This window comes from Lepisma saccharinum, chromosome 5 (assembly GCF_977018435.1).
Source record: "Lepisma saccharinum chromosome 5, izLepSacc3.1, whole genome shotgun sequence".
NCBI lineage: Eukaryota > Metazoa > Arthropoda > Insecta > Zygentoma > Lepismatidae > Lepisma > Lepisma saccharinum.
In genome coordinates, this window is record NC_139233.1 from 41,012,453 (window position 1) to 41,028,101 (window position 15,649).

The following is a 15,649-nucleotide window of genomic DNA, read 5'->3' on the forward strand; positions in this document are numbered from 1 at the left end:
TGAGTTATTTTTGTCTCTTTTCTGCCTCTCGGTTATATTTCTCTATTTATCCGTTTACCTCTCTCTTTTTCTTGTCCCTCAATATGTCTGACTTCTTTATTTTCCTTCCTTTTGCTCCCCTCTATCGCTTCATTCATAGCTCTTTTGTCCTCTCCACCTTAAAACATTACTTTCTTCTGATGGCGATATTATTATATCCCTTGGAAAAAAAAATTGTAAGAGTCCATGGTTACATTGCAGTTATTGCACTTTATCCACAAACAAGACGAATCCTATGCTCACACTATGCCAGTTTTCCCACCAATCAACATTATTTTGCAACTGTTATACTGTTACAATCCATGACCTATTGATGATGACATCACATGTTCATTTACACCGGCCTTCTTGTGAGAAGGCATAGACTAGGCGTGGCCACTCTTTTTTAAAAATCACCTCCAGTTCATAGTGCGCGGATTTTCTAGGTTTGGTCTCCGAAAACTGAGAAAAATTGCATTGTGTTCTCAGTCTCTCTGGCTATCTCTATGCGAAGTTCGTAGTGCCAGTAACCCAAAAACGCATTCTGCGCATGCGGGAGTAGAGAAATGATATATTAATTACATGTGCTGCAATTTTCTGAGTGTAGGTTGACCTATCGCGAAAGATACTATTCAGAACATAACTGCATCTATTTTTCGGTACCGGTCTGAGTACATGTGGCAAACTAGGATTTTTGAACCCACGATCTTTCAGTCACCAGTCACTATAGCCGCTCCCTGTGCTCTTCTCTGCTGGCATAGTCAACAATTATCAGCCACCTCTGCACATTCTTCCTCCGCAGCATTCACCTGAGAGAATCGGGGCCAATTTTCACCGTCCGCACTCAACCACGAAGATGTTTGTGTCGACGGGAGCAGTCCGTCCATCCCACCGTTCACAGAGTCCAACAGCGGTGACGTCACGGCTCCATTGTCTCTCCCAGGATGCAGCGCGGTCTGACGTCACTCCAATTAAGGGAGTATTGTCTCGACACGACATTCTGCTACGAGAGCATTTTCTCCCCTCTTTGTCTCCTCTTTCTCCTTGCCCCATCTGCCTCTTCTCCCCTCTCCCCCTGCCCCCTTCCTCGAAGACATCTCCAGCAGTGTTTGCCCCAGATGGAAGTTAAAAGCGTCTTCCGAACTCGCGCACAGTTGCCGAAAACTTTCGGCCCAGGAAGCAACACGCCCCGCTTCTTTTTACCAAGCCCAGCTGTTGCTCTTCCGTTCTCTCATTTTCGGAGCAAAACCTTGGAGCGTGGAAAGCTTCTCCTCCAAGCGGATAAAATATTACAAAGCAATAGAATTCTTCTCCTCCCAAGTTTTCTTCCCCGGCCAGCTTCGCGCTTGAAACTTTCCCTGCGATGCTCACTGTTATGCGAGATGTGACAGATGATCCCCTTCTTCCATTGGGAAACTTGCTACACCCAGCATCCAAAGACTTTCATGAGCATTATTTTAATGTACAGTCTGGAAATTGTACAGCAGAACCTCGATTTTACGATGAAAAACCTTAAAATGCATGAAAATGTTAAATCCTGGAATTTTTACCTTGTATTACCTTATTGGTATCGTAAAGATTGAATGTTTATTATGGAGAAAATAAAATCTGAGAACGTAAAATCGAGGTTCCACTGTATGTAGTACTAAAACTAAACGTCGTGTTACAAAGCAATTTGAAGGTAGAGTAATGCCAGGTGAATTTCAATTGGTTATGCTGCCACCTGGCTTTCCAGACGTGCGCATGCGTCAACGCGACGAGTCCAGTTGACAAATAGGGGTGATGACTGCAGACGCAACGCAGTTCTAGCCTGTGTTCCACTTGTAGAGGTTTTATAACGAATTCTAAGAGACACCATAAACAAAAGAACAGAGTGACAATAGGCAACTGAATGCATTCAAGTGAAATACTGATCCGAAGCTTACGGTGTACATGTTTCAACTCTCCCTTTCTTATGTGGATTCGTCGAGCTAGGTGCGCCTTACGTGCTGAAACGGTACAATTTCCCTTGCAGTCTTCCTGTCATTTTGTCGATATGTACAGAAATGAAGTCAGTCCAAAGAATGAGCTTTCGCACCTAACTGGCACAAGACATGCCACTTGAAGACGAACCAATCAAATACTATACAAGTTTCGCCAACTCGCAACTCTGGTCTGATTTTTTTTTCCAAGTGGCATGCCACATCCAACGCGTCAGTCTAGTATGAAAGTTGTACATAATATAATCGTATTCCTGTCCGAGGTTAAAAGGGTCGATCAAAATCCGAATTTCAGAAAAAAAAGAAAGAGGGAGCTTTCTACTGGTAGATCATATATTTCCTTTGTTTGCGACACTTTAGCCTGAGGAAATTATTTCTCATGCATATCACTTTATGTAATAACTAGCTGATTACCAGGCGTTTATTTATCTCAATCTTGTATTAGACAGGAAAATAATGAATTCTAACTATAGTGTAAAGTGTAACTAATTTTAAATGTGATGGTGAATGTCACCAATCAGCTTGCGACTCCGAAAACTATGGATTCGACACTAATCTAGGTCATTTGTGGCATTTTATTTTTCACCCCTCTCACCCCCCCATTCCGATAGGTGATGAACTTCGAGTTGAACCGCATTGGACGTGTCACGAAAACTATGGATTCCATTCGCAACACAGCCTGAATGTTAGACAACCCGAGAAACACTATCGTTGTGCGGATTGCATAGAGTCACGGATGTCTGTTTCTGCCGAATTTAATATCGGTGGATCTCGATTATTTTTACATGTTACCTCTTCCCACCCCACCCCTAGGGGTTCCAGGGGTTTCTTATCCCAAAATATTATTTCCAGATTGCAAGTGATGCGTGTACAAAGTTTGATTGAAATTACTCCAGGCGTTCGAGAGTTATGCCGGAACAAACAAATATACACACCCACACACACACATACATCCATTTTTATATATATTTAGATTAGATAGATAGATTAGATTGTTAATACAAATAACGTACAACAATCACAATGTCAAAAAGATCTACTAAAGCTATCACATTATAATCAAAGGGTTCTGGGTTCGTTTCCTGCTGGAGGTACATTATATGGTGGTTTGTATTCCACTTGAAACAGTCCTGATTAGTTTATATGACCACAAATTGGACGTAAAACGAATCCTTGTAATTGTCTTGATGTGAACACATACCGTACACGTATATATTTAGGCTACACATTATAATTATTAATTCAAGGGTTACCTCTTATATGGCAGCATACTCTACGTTCATCCCAGAAAATAAAATATAGATATGCCTATGGGATTAACGTCGAGGAGTCTTTCTCAATAGTCGACACTGTCCTGTGCACTGTGCGAGTTAAGCTTTTCGCTTTGGGGGGGGGGGGGGGGGGGCATAATGTGATTTAATTTCGGGAAGTAGTTTCTTTATGTAAGTTTGGGTATAATACCAGTCAGTAAAATGAACTATTGCCTTGCGGTTCAAAGTACCTTAGAATTTTGGTTGTAACTTTGATCATTTAATCTTACGATAACATTTACACGTAATTGAGAAACACTTAGTATATTTACATAAAAAAAAACTCATATTCAAAAAGAGGTATCGAGCTAGTAGCACTGGAAACTTGGCCAAATGTGTATTGCCATGTTCAAACTTAATGTCCATTTAACTCGCAGTGCTAGCGTCGTCGACTTGTATTCAAGGAGTCCCGGGTTCGATACCCGGTGGAGGCACATGGTGGTCCGGATCCTACTTTAAACTGTAGGTCCAGTCTCTATTAGCCCTACTGTGAATAAAGTGGACTTAAAACTCCTAATCAATCAATCAAATCCATCTAACCAATCAACAAGTTTCTTGTGAACGTCTCAATATATGAAATAAGTCTTGAAGCTTTCCTGAAGACGAATGATGAATAAATTCTCTCGGACTATCCTGGAGATAAGAGTGAGGTTAGCTCTCGAAAGCCCGGAAACTTTTCTAGCATTGACCTGGTTGATAGCCCAGGATAATTTATTCACCTTAATACACTGGTCATGTGTCATCTTTTTGTTCCACTGATTAGTTATTGTTAGAGGAACTAGACCCAAGTGAAGGTTGTAACACCCACGACCCCCTTCCGAGAGGACGCCACTGAGAAGAGACAACTCGGAGACGCTGGAAAGAGCAAAGGAAGCAGGGAAGAAAGGGAAGGTCCATATTCGCTGGTCACAAATCTGACGCGAAATGGACCTGTCCAGAGTCGCTGGACCGCGGCGGTCCCGGAACGCCAGATCGATTTGTTTCGCTGCGTTTAAAATCAGATAATCCATTCGCGAATTGCGGAAGGGACACGGCAAACAAGGGTCCGGAGAGAGACGCGTGCTGGCTGAACCGTGTGACTGCCCTTGCCATGGCGTGGTGCGATTCCACCGTTTGTTTTGTTGGTTTTCATTTTTTACCCGCAAACATGCTAACTGTTCATACACACAGAGAGAGACAGACCCGTGTCTCCTCAGTTACGGCCACGTGCAGATACTCTCACGTCAAGCTGACAGTACAGTTGAAGTCCTGATTCGAACATCAGTTCGGTATCTTTGATATATACTCTGTCCCAACTATTTCTGAAGCAAGGCCGCGCATGGGAGAGCGAAGCAGTACACCGCTGCTACCCAGGCTGGTAACTGCAATCGCTTCCCTCCTCCATGCATTCCCTTTCCCTTTCACGTGTTCATTGGTGGAACCGTCTCGCGTCACTACTTGCGCAGATAATTGTTTTCTTTCACTTGCTCGAGAGATATTCGGGACAGAGTATAGCTCGAGAGGAAGCCGACTGGGCACGTATCTGGTTTCGAGCCAGCACCTGTTTTTCTTAGAAGCGTTGTTTTCACTTTTACTTACAGTGTTTAGACGAACTGCGACGACGTTACACACCCAAGGTCTCCACAAAAATAGCACAACCCAATAACACAACCTGGCAAAGATAACCGCAACCTCACGTTGTGAAATCTCTAGAGAAACTGAATTGGCAACATCCCATTTGCTCCACGTGGACTTGACAAGTACTGTCAGTCCTTACAACGGACGCTACTGGCGGAACAGATTTGAAGAGAGGATATAGTGGGCTCTTCGTAGACTTCACACATGGTTGTCGGAGAGAGGCTGATCCTTTGGAACCTTCTTTGAAGTAAAGTGGCGTTCGAATCAGGACTTCACCTATTCACTGCATTAGGAAACGCAATGGATTATTCAAAGTACATCCGTGACACTCTGAGCGCATTATACTAAGGAGTCCCTGAGGGAACTACTGTACATCCGCCAGATACCAAGAGAACAACTTTTCTACTTCTCTAGGGTAATCGCGATTATGAGGGATCAAACATATGCAAGCGCGTTTGTGTACGTCTGGTAATGGGTGTGAATTTGTACGCATCCTATCATATGCTTCCAGCATAGTTTGTGCTACTCCTAGGGAACAAACATGTAGATGTGTGCTGATAAAAATTTGCACTTTGAGGGGAGAAAAGACCCCTAAATGATGCATAAGTACGCCACTGTGTTATGGTAGGATAATATTTTCCATTTCAGTGACACTTCATCCTGTAGTTACATTTTTGAATTTGTTATTTTGAAAACCTGAATCGGATTCAAAACTCTTTGCAGATTGTTCAAAACTATACAAAACCCATAGATCATTCTGACAGCGCAAACTTTCGAATTAAAAACAAGTGCTGCTACATTAGTATTTTTTAATTTTATGTTCTGATGATGTCCTTCGGAAGCAAAACTTTTAAAAGGTTGTACAAGACGATACATGACCTAGAGTACGAAATGGCATAGTACCTGCTGATTAGATGGGCTAATCGGGACTGGACCTACAGTTTAATAAAGTTGGGTCCGAACCAGACGCGGATCCACGGGAAGAGCGATCGTCTCTCACAAATACCTGCACTAGGTTTTCACATGCATTATATTTAATCTATATTTTATATGCATCTCAGTATTGTACATGTAGTACACCCTTGTACTGAATTTTGCAGACTACCAAGGATCTGGATTCACAGCCAGTATAATTCTCCGTGGGGGCTAGAGTTGTGTTCTGTCCTTGTGTTTTTGTCGTTTCATCATTCTCATATACATCCTCATCTTCTCGATTAGCCACCGGTGGCAGAAATGCGAAGTAAAATAACTGGAGTAAATCAATCAATCAAGTATCGTACATGTATGATATCCTCTATTTCTTTAGTGTCAAACATTATGGATGGTTATTATGAATATTTTGTAAATATTGTAATATCAAATGTCAATTATTTTCATTTGTTCCTAAATACAGGGTGTACAAGAAAGAATGTCCTAGTTTTAAATTGTTATAACTTCTTGTACAATACGTGAACAGTGTTCATTCAGTGTTCATTCATGACTTGAATGTTTGAAATTTTGTTGGTGTTCATTAGTTCTCCGTTTTACAGGTTGGCGGCGCTGGCGTAGCAAAGGAATAGAATAGGCGAGATGAATGCACATTTCATGTTTCGGGACATGTTAACACACACAATGTTCGTATTTGGGGGACCGGAAATCCTCACGAGTTCGTGCAATGTGAACGAGACTCACCTAAACTCAATGTGTTCTGTGCAGTGTCTCGAAGTGAAGTGTATGGGCAGTTCTTCTTCGCGGAAGAAACTGTGACAGGGGTAACCTACCTGGATATGCTTCAAGAATGGTTGTTCCCACAACTTCGAATAGCTGAACCAAAGAACTTTATCTGGCAACAAGATGGTGCTCCCCCTCACTGGCACATTTGTGTGTGGGAATAGTTAAATGGTGTGGTCCCAGACCGCTGGATTGGTCGTACTGGAAAGAATGACAGGGATTGCTTGTCATGGCCCCCAGGTCACCTCATCTAACCCCTTGTGTTTTTTTGTGGGGTTTTATTAAATATGCTGTATACGTACCTCCCCTTCCAAATGATCTACCAGAATTGCGACGCCGAATACGAACAGCTGTAACCTCAATCACTACAGACATTCTTGTTAGAGTGTGGGAAGAGCTGTTTTCATCGTTTGGATGTGTGCCAGGTCACAAAAGGGTCACACATTGAACATTTGTGAACCAAAAAAAACTGTGAGTGTTACTCTTTCGTTTAATATATATATCATTGTTGTACGCCAAATATGTATGAAATAACAGAGGTTCAAAAGTAGGACATTCTTTTTTGTACACCCGGTACAAAGGGCGTTCAATAAGTTTTGCACATATGGTTATAATATTTTTATTAGTTGCAATATTATGATGAAATTTTAGGTGAACATACTTTGATCCTTTGGCTAGAAGACCATGTCAGTCAATGTAGCCTCCATCTGCTGTGACGCATCTCGTCCAACGTTCATTTCATGCCTTGAATGCACTTTGGTAAAATTCAAGTGGCTGACTTTTACACCATTGTTTCACACAAGAAATGAGGTCCTTGTCACTGTCGAATGTTTTTCCCCGCCTTCAGTGGGCCTTGAGACGACAAAACAGGAAGAAATCAGAAGGAGCCAAGTCCGGACTATAGGGAGGCTGAGGGACGACTTCCCATCCCATTTTCATGATTTTTTGCTGTGTCATCAAGGCTGTGTGTGGCTTGGCATTGTCATGATGGAGTTACGACGTGCTCTCCAGACCAAGAGACCGGAGCTGCATGGTAAGGTCATCAAGGTAAGGACCTCATTTCTTGTGTGAAACAATGGTGTAAATGTCAGGCACCTGAATTTTACCAAAATGCATTCAAGGCATGGAAAGAACGTTGGACGAGATGCGTCACAGCAGATGGAGGCTACATTGAGTGACATGGTCTTCTAGCCAAAGGATCAAAGTATGTTCACCTAAAATTTCATCATCATATTGCAACTAATAAAATATTATAACCATATGTGCAAAACTTATTGAACGCTCTTTGTACTTTGTGTATATTGACGTCTCCCGGTAATAATATGCACATCAAATCAAAAATAACTAAATAACGTCTCTAATGCATTATGCATATTTTTACATTTTCCTGGCTCAACAGGGGCAAATGATTCTAGAGAAAAGGTCTACGGTTCTTCGTAATGTTTCCCACTTTTAGGCGTGTCTTTATAACGTTAGGTTTACCATGACCATGGAAAGATGATATAATGGTTGAGAAAGTAATAAATAGAATTTACTTATCTAACATTTTTACCCAGTATACCTTTTTTCAGTTTTTGCAGCTTAATCCGTATAGACCACGGAGTCCATTGTTTACTACATAAATGTAAATCAAAATGGAAAAGTTCCCCCGTGCACTTTGCACCATGCCGTGAGGCATGTATTGGGGGATGTGGGTGTAGGGTCCCAAGCATCCTTCGATCTCCACCATTTTGGAGGTGATGTGATCAGCACCACCCTCCAGCATCTTTACCGCCAGGGTTGCCTCCAGGTACCCATTTATTTGAGGCTGGGCGAGTCCCAGATCAGATTTATGCGGGGACAAGGCCGGAAATAATTCGATCTTAGATCTCCTGTGTTGTAATTAGATGACCCAACACAGACTAGACTACCGCGGCTCGTATTGTTTATTTAGGACTTCAGCGGGAATATCGCCCCTTCCAAGTGGCATTTCTGGATACGTCACTGATTGGTACCATTGTGCCTCAATCGGGAATCGAACCCTAGACCCATTGATTACAAAGCGATGACGTTACCACTACGTCATCGGAAAATGTTTCACAGTAACATACGACCATGTTTAACGGCGGGTTAAAAATAATTAGCATAATTTTTGTTCAACGATTTCCATATGTTTACGAAATGTGGTATCCCTGTGCTAAGCCAGCAGATGAAAATCAGATTTAAAGCACATTTCTTCGACTTTACAATCGTGCCATTGAAAATGCATTTCTGGAAACAGATAAAATTATAATTTAGTAGTCGTAAAGAGTCTGGCAGTTAAAGTCCATGAAACGACAACTTAGGCTCTGTCCCTAGAAGAAACCCAGCAACATCCGCCAGAACGCTCTTCCTGGAATGCGAGTTCCGCCACAGTTCCGTCCTCGGAGGAGAGGTAATTCTGCCAAGACAAACACTAAGGCAACCAATATATGGAAAGACTATATAAGCCCAGTAACGATTCCTCCCGCCGCTTCCATCCCACCGTAGCGCGGCGCCACTGTCGATCCTCGGATGAGGTTTCCGGAAGAAGAAGGAAGTAAAGAAATCCGAGAATCCAAGAGATTGGGTCGACGGGTGGGGGGGAGGTCTTTTGGGGGATGGGAAAACGACCCTGGACGAGATTTTCTCCGGAAATCCAATAAGATTTCGTTTTGCCGAGTGAAGGACACTTAATCTGCATGGAAGCCGACTGAGATGCGGAATTTTGACGTTTTGATTTCCCGAGAAAGCGCCCGGGACGCTTTTCCGTCTTTCTGGCTGACGGCAGACGACCTCCGGAAGGCTCTTCTGAACTTGGAGAATGCGCCCCATATCCACTTGGCAGTTTCAAAAGATCTCCTATCTCGGAACACTCTCTTTGTTACCTGTGGATCCGAATGAGCAGACATAAATGGAGCACGTGGCGTTATTGCTTGTCGAGCCATCTTGCGGAATAAAGAAACAATTACTTCAAACGTGCAATCACGAAAGTACTTCTTTCCTACTCTTGCAAAACACAAGACGTAAAATTCCACAATTTGAGAAAAAAGCGGATGCAAAAGGCTATGAAAACATAATATAGAAACTATAATTCCTTAATGAGTTGGCCGAATACATTATAAAATGTATTCGGTTCTTTAATGGATAATTTTCTTAACAGAAGAAGGCGCTGCCTTGACCATCGGGAGTTTTAATGCCTTTCTAGCACTGTTGTTATTATCTTCCAACAATTCGATTGAGAATGATTGGCAAGTTTAAGACTTTCCTGCCATTACCGCGATAACCTTTCAATAATTTTAGCGAAAATTAATCATGTGTGAAACAAAAGTTGCTCACTGATTTATTTGTCGATCTTGTCTGTTATCAGTTTACATAAATAACTGTGTGGATACACACAATTAGTTAACCATGCCTTTCTTCACAAATAATTTTATTCAAAATATTTAATGTTATGCTCACGGCGATAAATTTGTTTCGATTTCCCTAACATTGTTCCCTCCTAATTTCAATAACTGAATTAAAACGTGAATTCATTTTTAAATAAAAAAAAATGATGTTTGATTTCCTTAATAAGTTTTAATTATCTTCTAATAATCCATTGCGATTGTGAAATCACATTTATTTTAATGTTTCTTCTTATCAGAAAAAGATGTGGTGTAGGTATAGTTATTTACAGGCTTATGATTTTCCTAACATTGTGGGGACTTCCTTTGCAACCATCATTTTATGAATTACAGACTGGCAGGAGTGCCCGCCCATCCCCCCGAGGCCAAGATCATGCTATAATCCGAAAAAAGTATTCAGTATCGCGCCAAGGGGTCATAACCCCCATTTGGTCCAGTATTCCTGAAGAAAGAACGTCAAGGGTTGGAAAAAATGGCAAAATGAGGACTGCCTACTAAAAAAAAAAAAGTATACATACCCCCTGTTTCTAAAATAGTGAGCACGCCATTGAAAGTATTTAATTATGACAGCTTGTCTACTATTATCCTATTGCCGAAAGACACGTTTTATTTATCTTTATTGAACACATTACTTGATCTCCTCTAAAGTTTTCCTTCTATTCAGCTAATGATTTAAATAGATGCATCTATCAGAAAAAGTGTCTCCTGCAGACGGCAGTCTTACAAAATACCGTACAAAAAATGCATGCATGCGCTATATTAACATTGATTTATCTATTTTTCTTGTTTGTTGGATGGGAAGTGACCCTCCATGACCCCCACCTCATAACTAATAAGATGTATTTTATTTTATAAAATGCCTTATTGTGTTTTGAGAACTTCGTAACGGTGTAATAAAGGTACAAGTTTCCCCAACGTGTGATATAACATTGATGTTAATATTGGTTAGTACCCTTCTGTTGTACATCCCTATTTTTGAAGGAACCAAATCTGGGAACGGGAGCTTTGGAGATTCAACAAGGATTTCCCCGTCCCTGACCAGGGAGCGTTGGTGAAATATTTGGGGGCACAGCGTTCTGTCTCGAGGCGAATTCCTTTGCTCAGAGGACATGCAGAACCACAGGCCTCTCTGTCACTCTCTTTCCAGCGTCCTCCTTTCTTCTTTCCCTCTCTTGTCCTCTTTCTCTAAATCTCTGAGAAGCTGTCTCCGGAGATTCTTCGAAGGAACGTCTCTGTCCCGCTCATGTTATGCCTGGTCACTGCTGTTTGTTGGCTTTGTTTTTCCTTCCTCGTCTCTTTCTTGCACCCACACGAGGCCCCAGTGTTGACAATCATTGCTGCAGAGTTGCCAACTCTTGACTTATATCTTGAGGAACATTTATTCGCGTGTTTGACGTAAGATTTTCGATATTATTTCTGTAGCAGCTATTTAAAAACGTGCAGATATGAATTCTTTTATCTTGCCTCTGACCCAAAATAACGGTCGCGTTTCTCTATTGAACATGTTTTCTCCGGAAGCGGAAGTTAAAAAGCAAGTAGGCACAGTGGCTTGATAGTCACAGGAAAAGTATTTGGGACCATACGTAATTAGCATGACCTTTGGAACTGGAGATACTTTTGTCATATTTTCTTTCTTAATATAATCTTAGAATATGTAAGAAGGTAGTTGATTTATTGATTGATTGATTTAGTTACTTTACTTCGCCCTTTTTCCAGTTTTGGCTAATCAATAAAAGTTGTATTTATATTAAAATTGTAATTATAAAATATAATATATCTTTAATAGAAAAATATGAATGGAATGAGATTTTATCTATATTACTATTAATAGATAGAGGTTTATTAGATCCAGTTTGATGTAAAAATAGTAAGTCAACTATTGATATTGCTCTTAAAATGAATGCGCAGCGATGAGAATGAGCGATGATATGATTAAATTGATGAAGGTACACTCACAAAGAACTCCATGCCCAGGTCGAGATTCAGTTAGAAAGGTGTAATGAACAAAATGAGTAAACAAAGTAACTCAGCTGCTAGTGTATGCAGATGATGTATACATAGTAGGGAATGATGTGAATATAGTTAAGAGCAGTGCTCGAAAAATTTTCTTCAAAGCTAGGCGCCAGCTCTGAAAATTAGGCGCCAGGATACTACCTACTAGCAATTGTGCATACTACAGAGTGTTTCAAAAGTCGCACAACACAAACATTGAAAATGTATATCATGAAAACCATAAGAGGTATTTACACCAGGTTTTCTGCGCTAATCATGTATGCTATCACTGGGTTAATAAATTTATGTTAGCATGTATCCAAATAAAAGCAATTACATTATTTTTTTAAAAATATTGTTAATTTGCTGAAGTCATCTGAGAATTGATTTTCAACAATATATACCAGAGTAGAAATTTTCAGGGAAAAATGCAGGTTCGACCAGGACTCGAACACGGGTCTCCGGTATACCGTGCCATTGCTCTAACCACTGAGCTACTGATCCGGCCTGGCCTCGCCTGAATTTTCGCTGTCGTTGTTTTACCTGCGTGGAATCTTCTCTGCCAGTGCTACCGCAATGGGATCTATTGCTTTGAAATACAGTAGACTTCGACGTTGCCTGATTCCTCCCAGCGTAGAGATATTAATTATTGAAGATCAGGCACACACAGGAAATGTACTACGTGGAAATTTTCAGCGAAAAATGCATTAACATCTCTACGCTGGGAGGAACCAGGCAATGTCGAAGTCTACTGTGTTTCAAAGGAAACAGATCCCGTTGCGGCAGCACTGGCAGAGACGATTCCACACAGGTAAAACAGCGACAGCGAGAAATCAGGCGAGGTCAGGCCGGCTCAGTAGCTCAGTGCTTAGAGCAATCATACGGTATGCCAGAAACCCAGGTTCGAGTCCTGGTCGAGCCTGCATTTTTCGCTAAAAATTTATACGTAGTACATCTCCTGTGTGTGCTTCAATAATAATACCAACTCTTAACAATTTGTGGGAGCATTTGTTGGTGTTTGACTAGTCGTAAAACAGTTGCTTTGTGAGGTACAGCAGAAGCAGGGGAATTTCTTGGAAAACCTCTTGCACATGAGTGTAAGAATGAGTAATAAAACACTCTTCAGCAAAGCACACGCGCTGTTCCAAAGAATACGCCATGCTGAATTAATTAAAAGAACAGTCATAGTAGCGTCGAAAGTGAGCGAAGATAATTCAGTGTAACCAGAGGCAGACTAGGATTCTCTCAAGAGTCCAACTTCGGCACAAAATCTTGGTTTATGATTTTTCACGTAAATGTATAGCCAATACTTTGGCACGTGTGGCGTGCTTATGTTGACAATATTTCGACCTGCTAGCATTGCCATATATGTCCCAAAAATGGCACTTTTTCACTCAACCCATAACATCGCCAATAAAAAAACCATCATATGTTGCACATGAGCAATATGGGTGGCAAATGACAGATTGACATGGCATCAGTCATCAGACATGTAATTGTGACCCATCGAAAATTTCTTACGTATTTTTCTTATTTAAAATTGCATTTCTGGAAAAAATTTAACGCTGCCTTCCGGCAGTTATTAATTTATTTAAATTTTCTGTATGGAGAAAACTGATAATTTTAAGCATTGAAAAATATCTCAATGGATGAAACTTTATAATGCAGAAAACCCAGTGTAAATATCATGATATCCTTTTTCAAAGTTTGGGTTGTGCAACTTTTGAAACACTCTGTATAAGAAGCTGAGCATCACTATATTCAAAACATCGCTAAATCATTCGAGATAACAGGAAATGGGGTTTTGGGGGGACAAAGAGTAAGAAATTATTACTGACTCTCTGGAATGTTCACAACGTTGATTTTAAAAAAAATATGCTAACTTACGCTGTACTGCAATTTGAGCTTAGAGAATCATCAACATTTCGTACATATTACAGCATAAGATCACAGTCGCCAGGCTGAAATTTTTAGTCGCCATGGCGACCGGGATTTTTCGAGCCCTGGTTAAGAGTATCACTAACAGGTTCAGAATACCTTCAGACACAGCAAAGGAGGTAAGTTTGGAAGTCAACACAAATAAAACTAAACACACATTCTTGCAAGCCGAAACCAAGTGGTAGGTAATAACTTGATCTAAATTCCAATACTTAGGGGCAATATTAACAAATACATATTATATTTATCAATAATTCACATCATCTAGCAACCAGAACTGAAATATGTGAGGATAGTCAATAACCATTCGAATCTCCTACACATTTAGTACACACGCAGTTTGTTACAAACACATACATAGAGTACTTTCAAATACATTCATGACGTTAACATTCTCCCACCTCCCCTGGAAGGGTTGAACAAAGTCCGGAAGTTACCTTGGAGACAACATAGGCTCTACAGTTCTCCCATTGACGCGTCTTAAGTAAGAAAATTACGTCAAATAAATTATGACGTCATAATGTTACTAATGCATTCCTTTTATATTAAAGAGGAAATTAGAGTCCGACTTAATACAGGTAAAGCCTGTAACTTCTCTATTCATTAACTCTTACTCCCTCTTCTAATAGGGGGCCTCCCCGATGGCGTAGTGGAAGCGTCGTCGCCTTGTAATCAAGGGGTCCCGGATTCGATACCCGGTGGAGGCACATAGTGGTTCGGATCCAACTTTAAGCTGTAGGTCCAGTCCTGATTAGCGTTACTGTGGATGAAGTGGACTTAAAACACCAAATCAATCAGTGAATCCCTCTAAACGTTAAAATATACAGTAATTACGGCTATATCTTTGTATGAACCTGACACAGAGTCCCTTTGGAAGATTTCAGACAAAAGCGACAAGTAACACATGTCGCTTGGGAAGGAGCCAATCAAGAGCAACGTGTCACACCGTAGCGGCATGACAGACCGTACAAGCATGCGTTGGTGGAATCCTCAAGCGACACATGAGGCCTGTTGCTTGTCGCTTCGGTGTGAATTCTCCCTTTACACTAAAACATGAAGTTAAATGTAAAGTTTTTGGAAATAAAGTCTTAAGGAATATATTGGAACTAAAATAGATCAAACAACACGGTAGTGTAGAAGGTTACGTAATACTGAACTGCGTAATCTATACTCATTTTCTGATATGATCAGAATAATTAAAACAAGAAGACTTTGGTCTTCTCGAAGAGGAGGATGAGTGAAGAAATTGATGAAGGGACATTCAAAAGGGACACCCATGCCAAGGCTCGGATTCGAACCGTGGGCCTCTGACGTCGTAGTGCGCTGTGCTAACCAATCCGCCAAGGAGATCAGCTGGAAACTTTTGAGAAAGGATAAAACATTGGGTTAGCAACACTGGGGGATCAAATCGCACACTGTCAAGACCGACCGTATTTCACACCTTGACTGCAAAGCAAAAGGACAGGGACCAAAAAAAAAAAAAGGAAAACCGAAAAAAGAAACAAGAGATGCTATTGGTCGCTCCACCGGACACGTTGACAACTCAGCAACGGGAGATGTGCATACGCGTGTAAATTGACCAAAGAAAGTTAGCGAAGGATGAATTTCCCTTTGCTGACGTTGGCCACCCCTCTTTCTCCCTCTCATCCGCCTCCTGATGCTTTCCTGTCTCGTAGACCGG

The 15,649-nt window shown here is 41.0% G+C and overlaps 1 protein-coding gene across 1 annotated transcript in view; it reads left to right on the forward strand.

Annotated features, from left to right (window-relative positions):
- LOC145988343 (uncharacterized) overlaps positions 1-6,572 on the forward strand; it is a 487,907-nt gene extending 481,335 nt beyond the window's left edge. The window contains exon 5 of the mRNA XM_083123209.1: positions 6,454-6,572. Coding sequence (XP_082979335.1) covers positions 6,454-6,483 — 30 coding nt within the window. The 3' untranslated portion in view covers positions 6,484-6,572. The remainder of the gene's footprint in view (positions 1-6,453) is intronic.
- Positions 6,573-15,649: the final 9,077 nt, after the last annotated feature.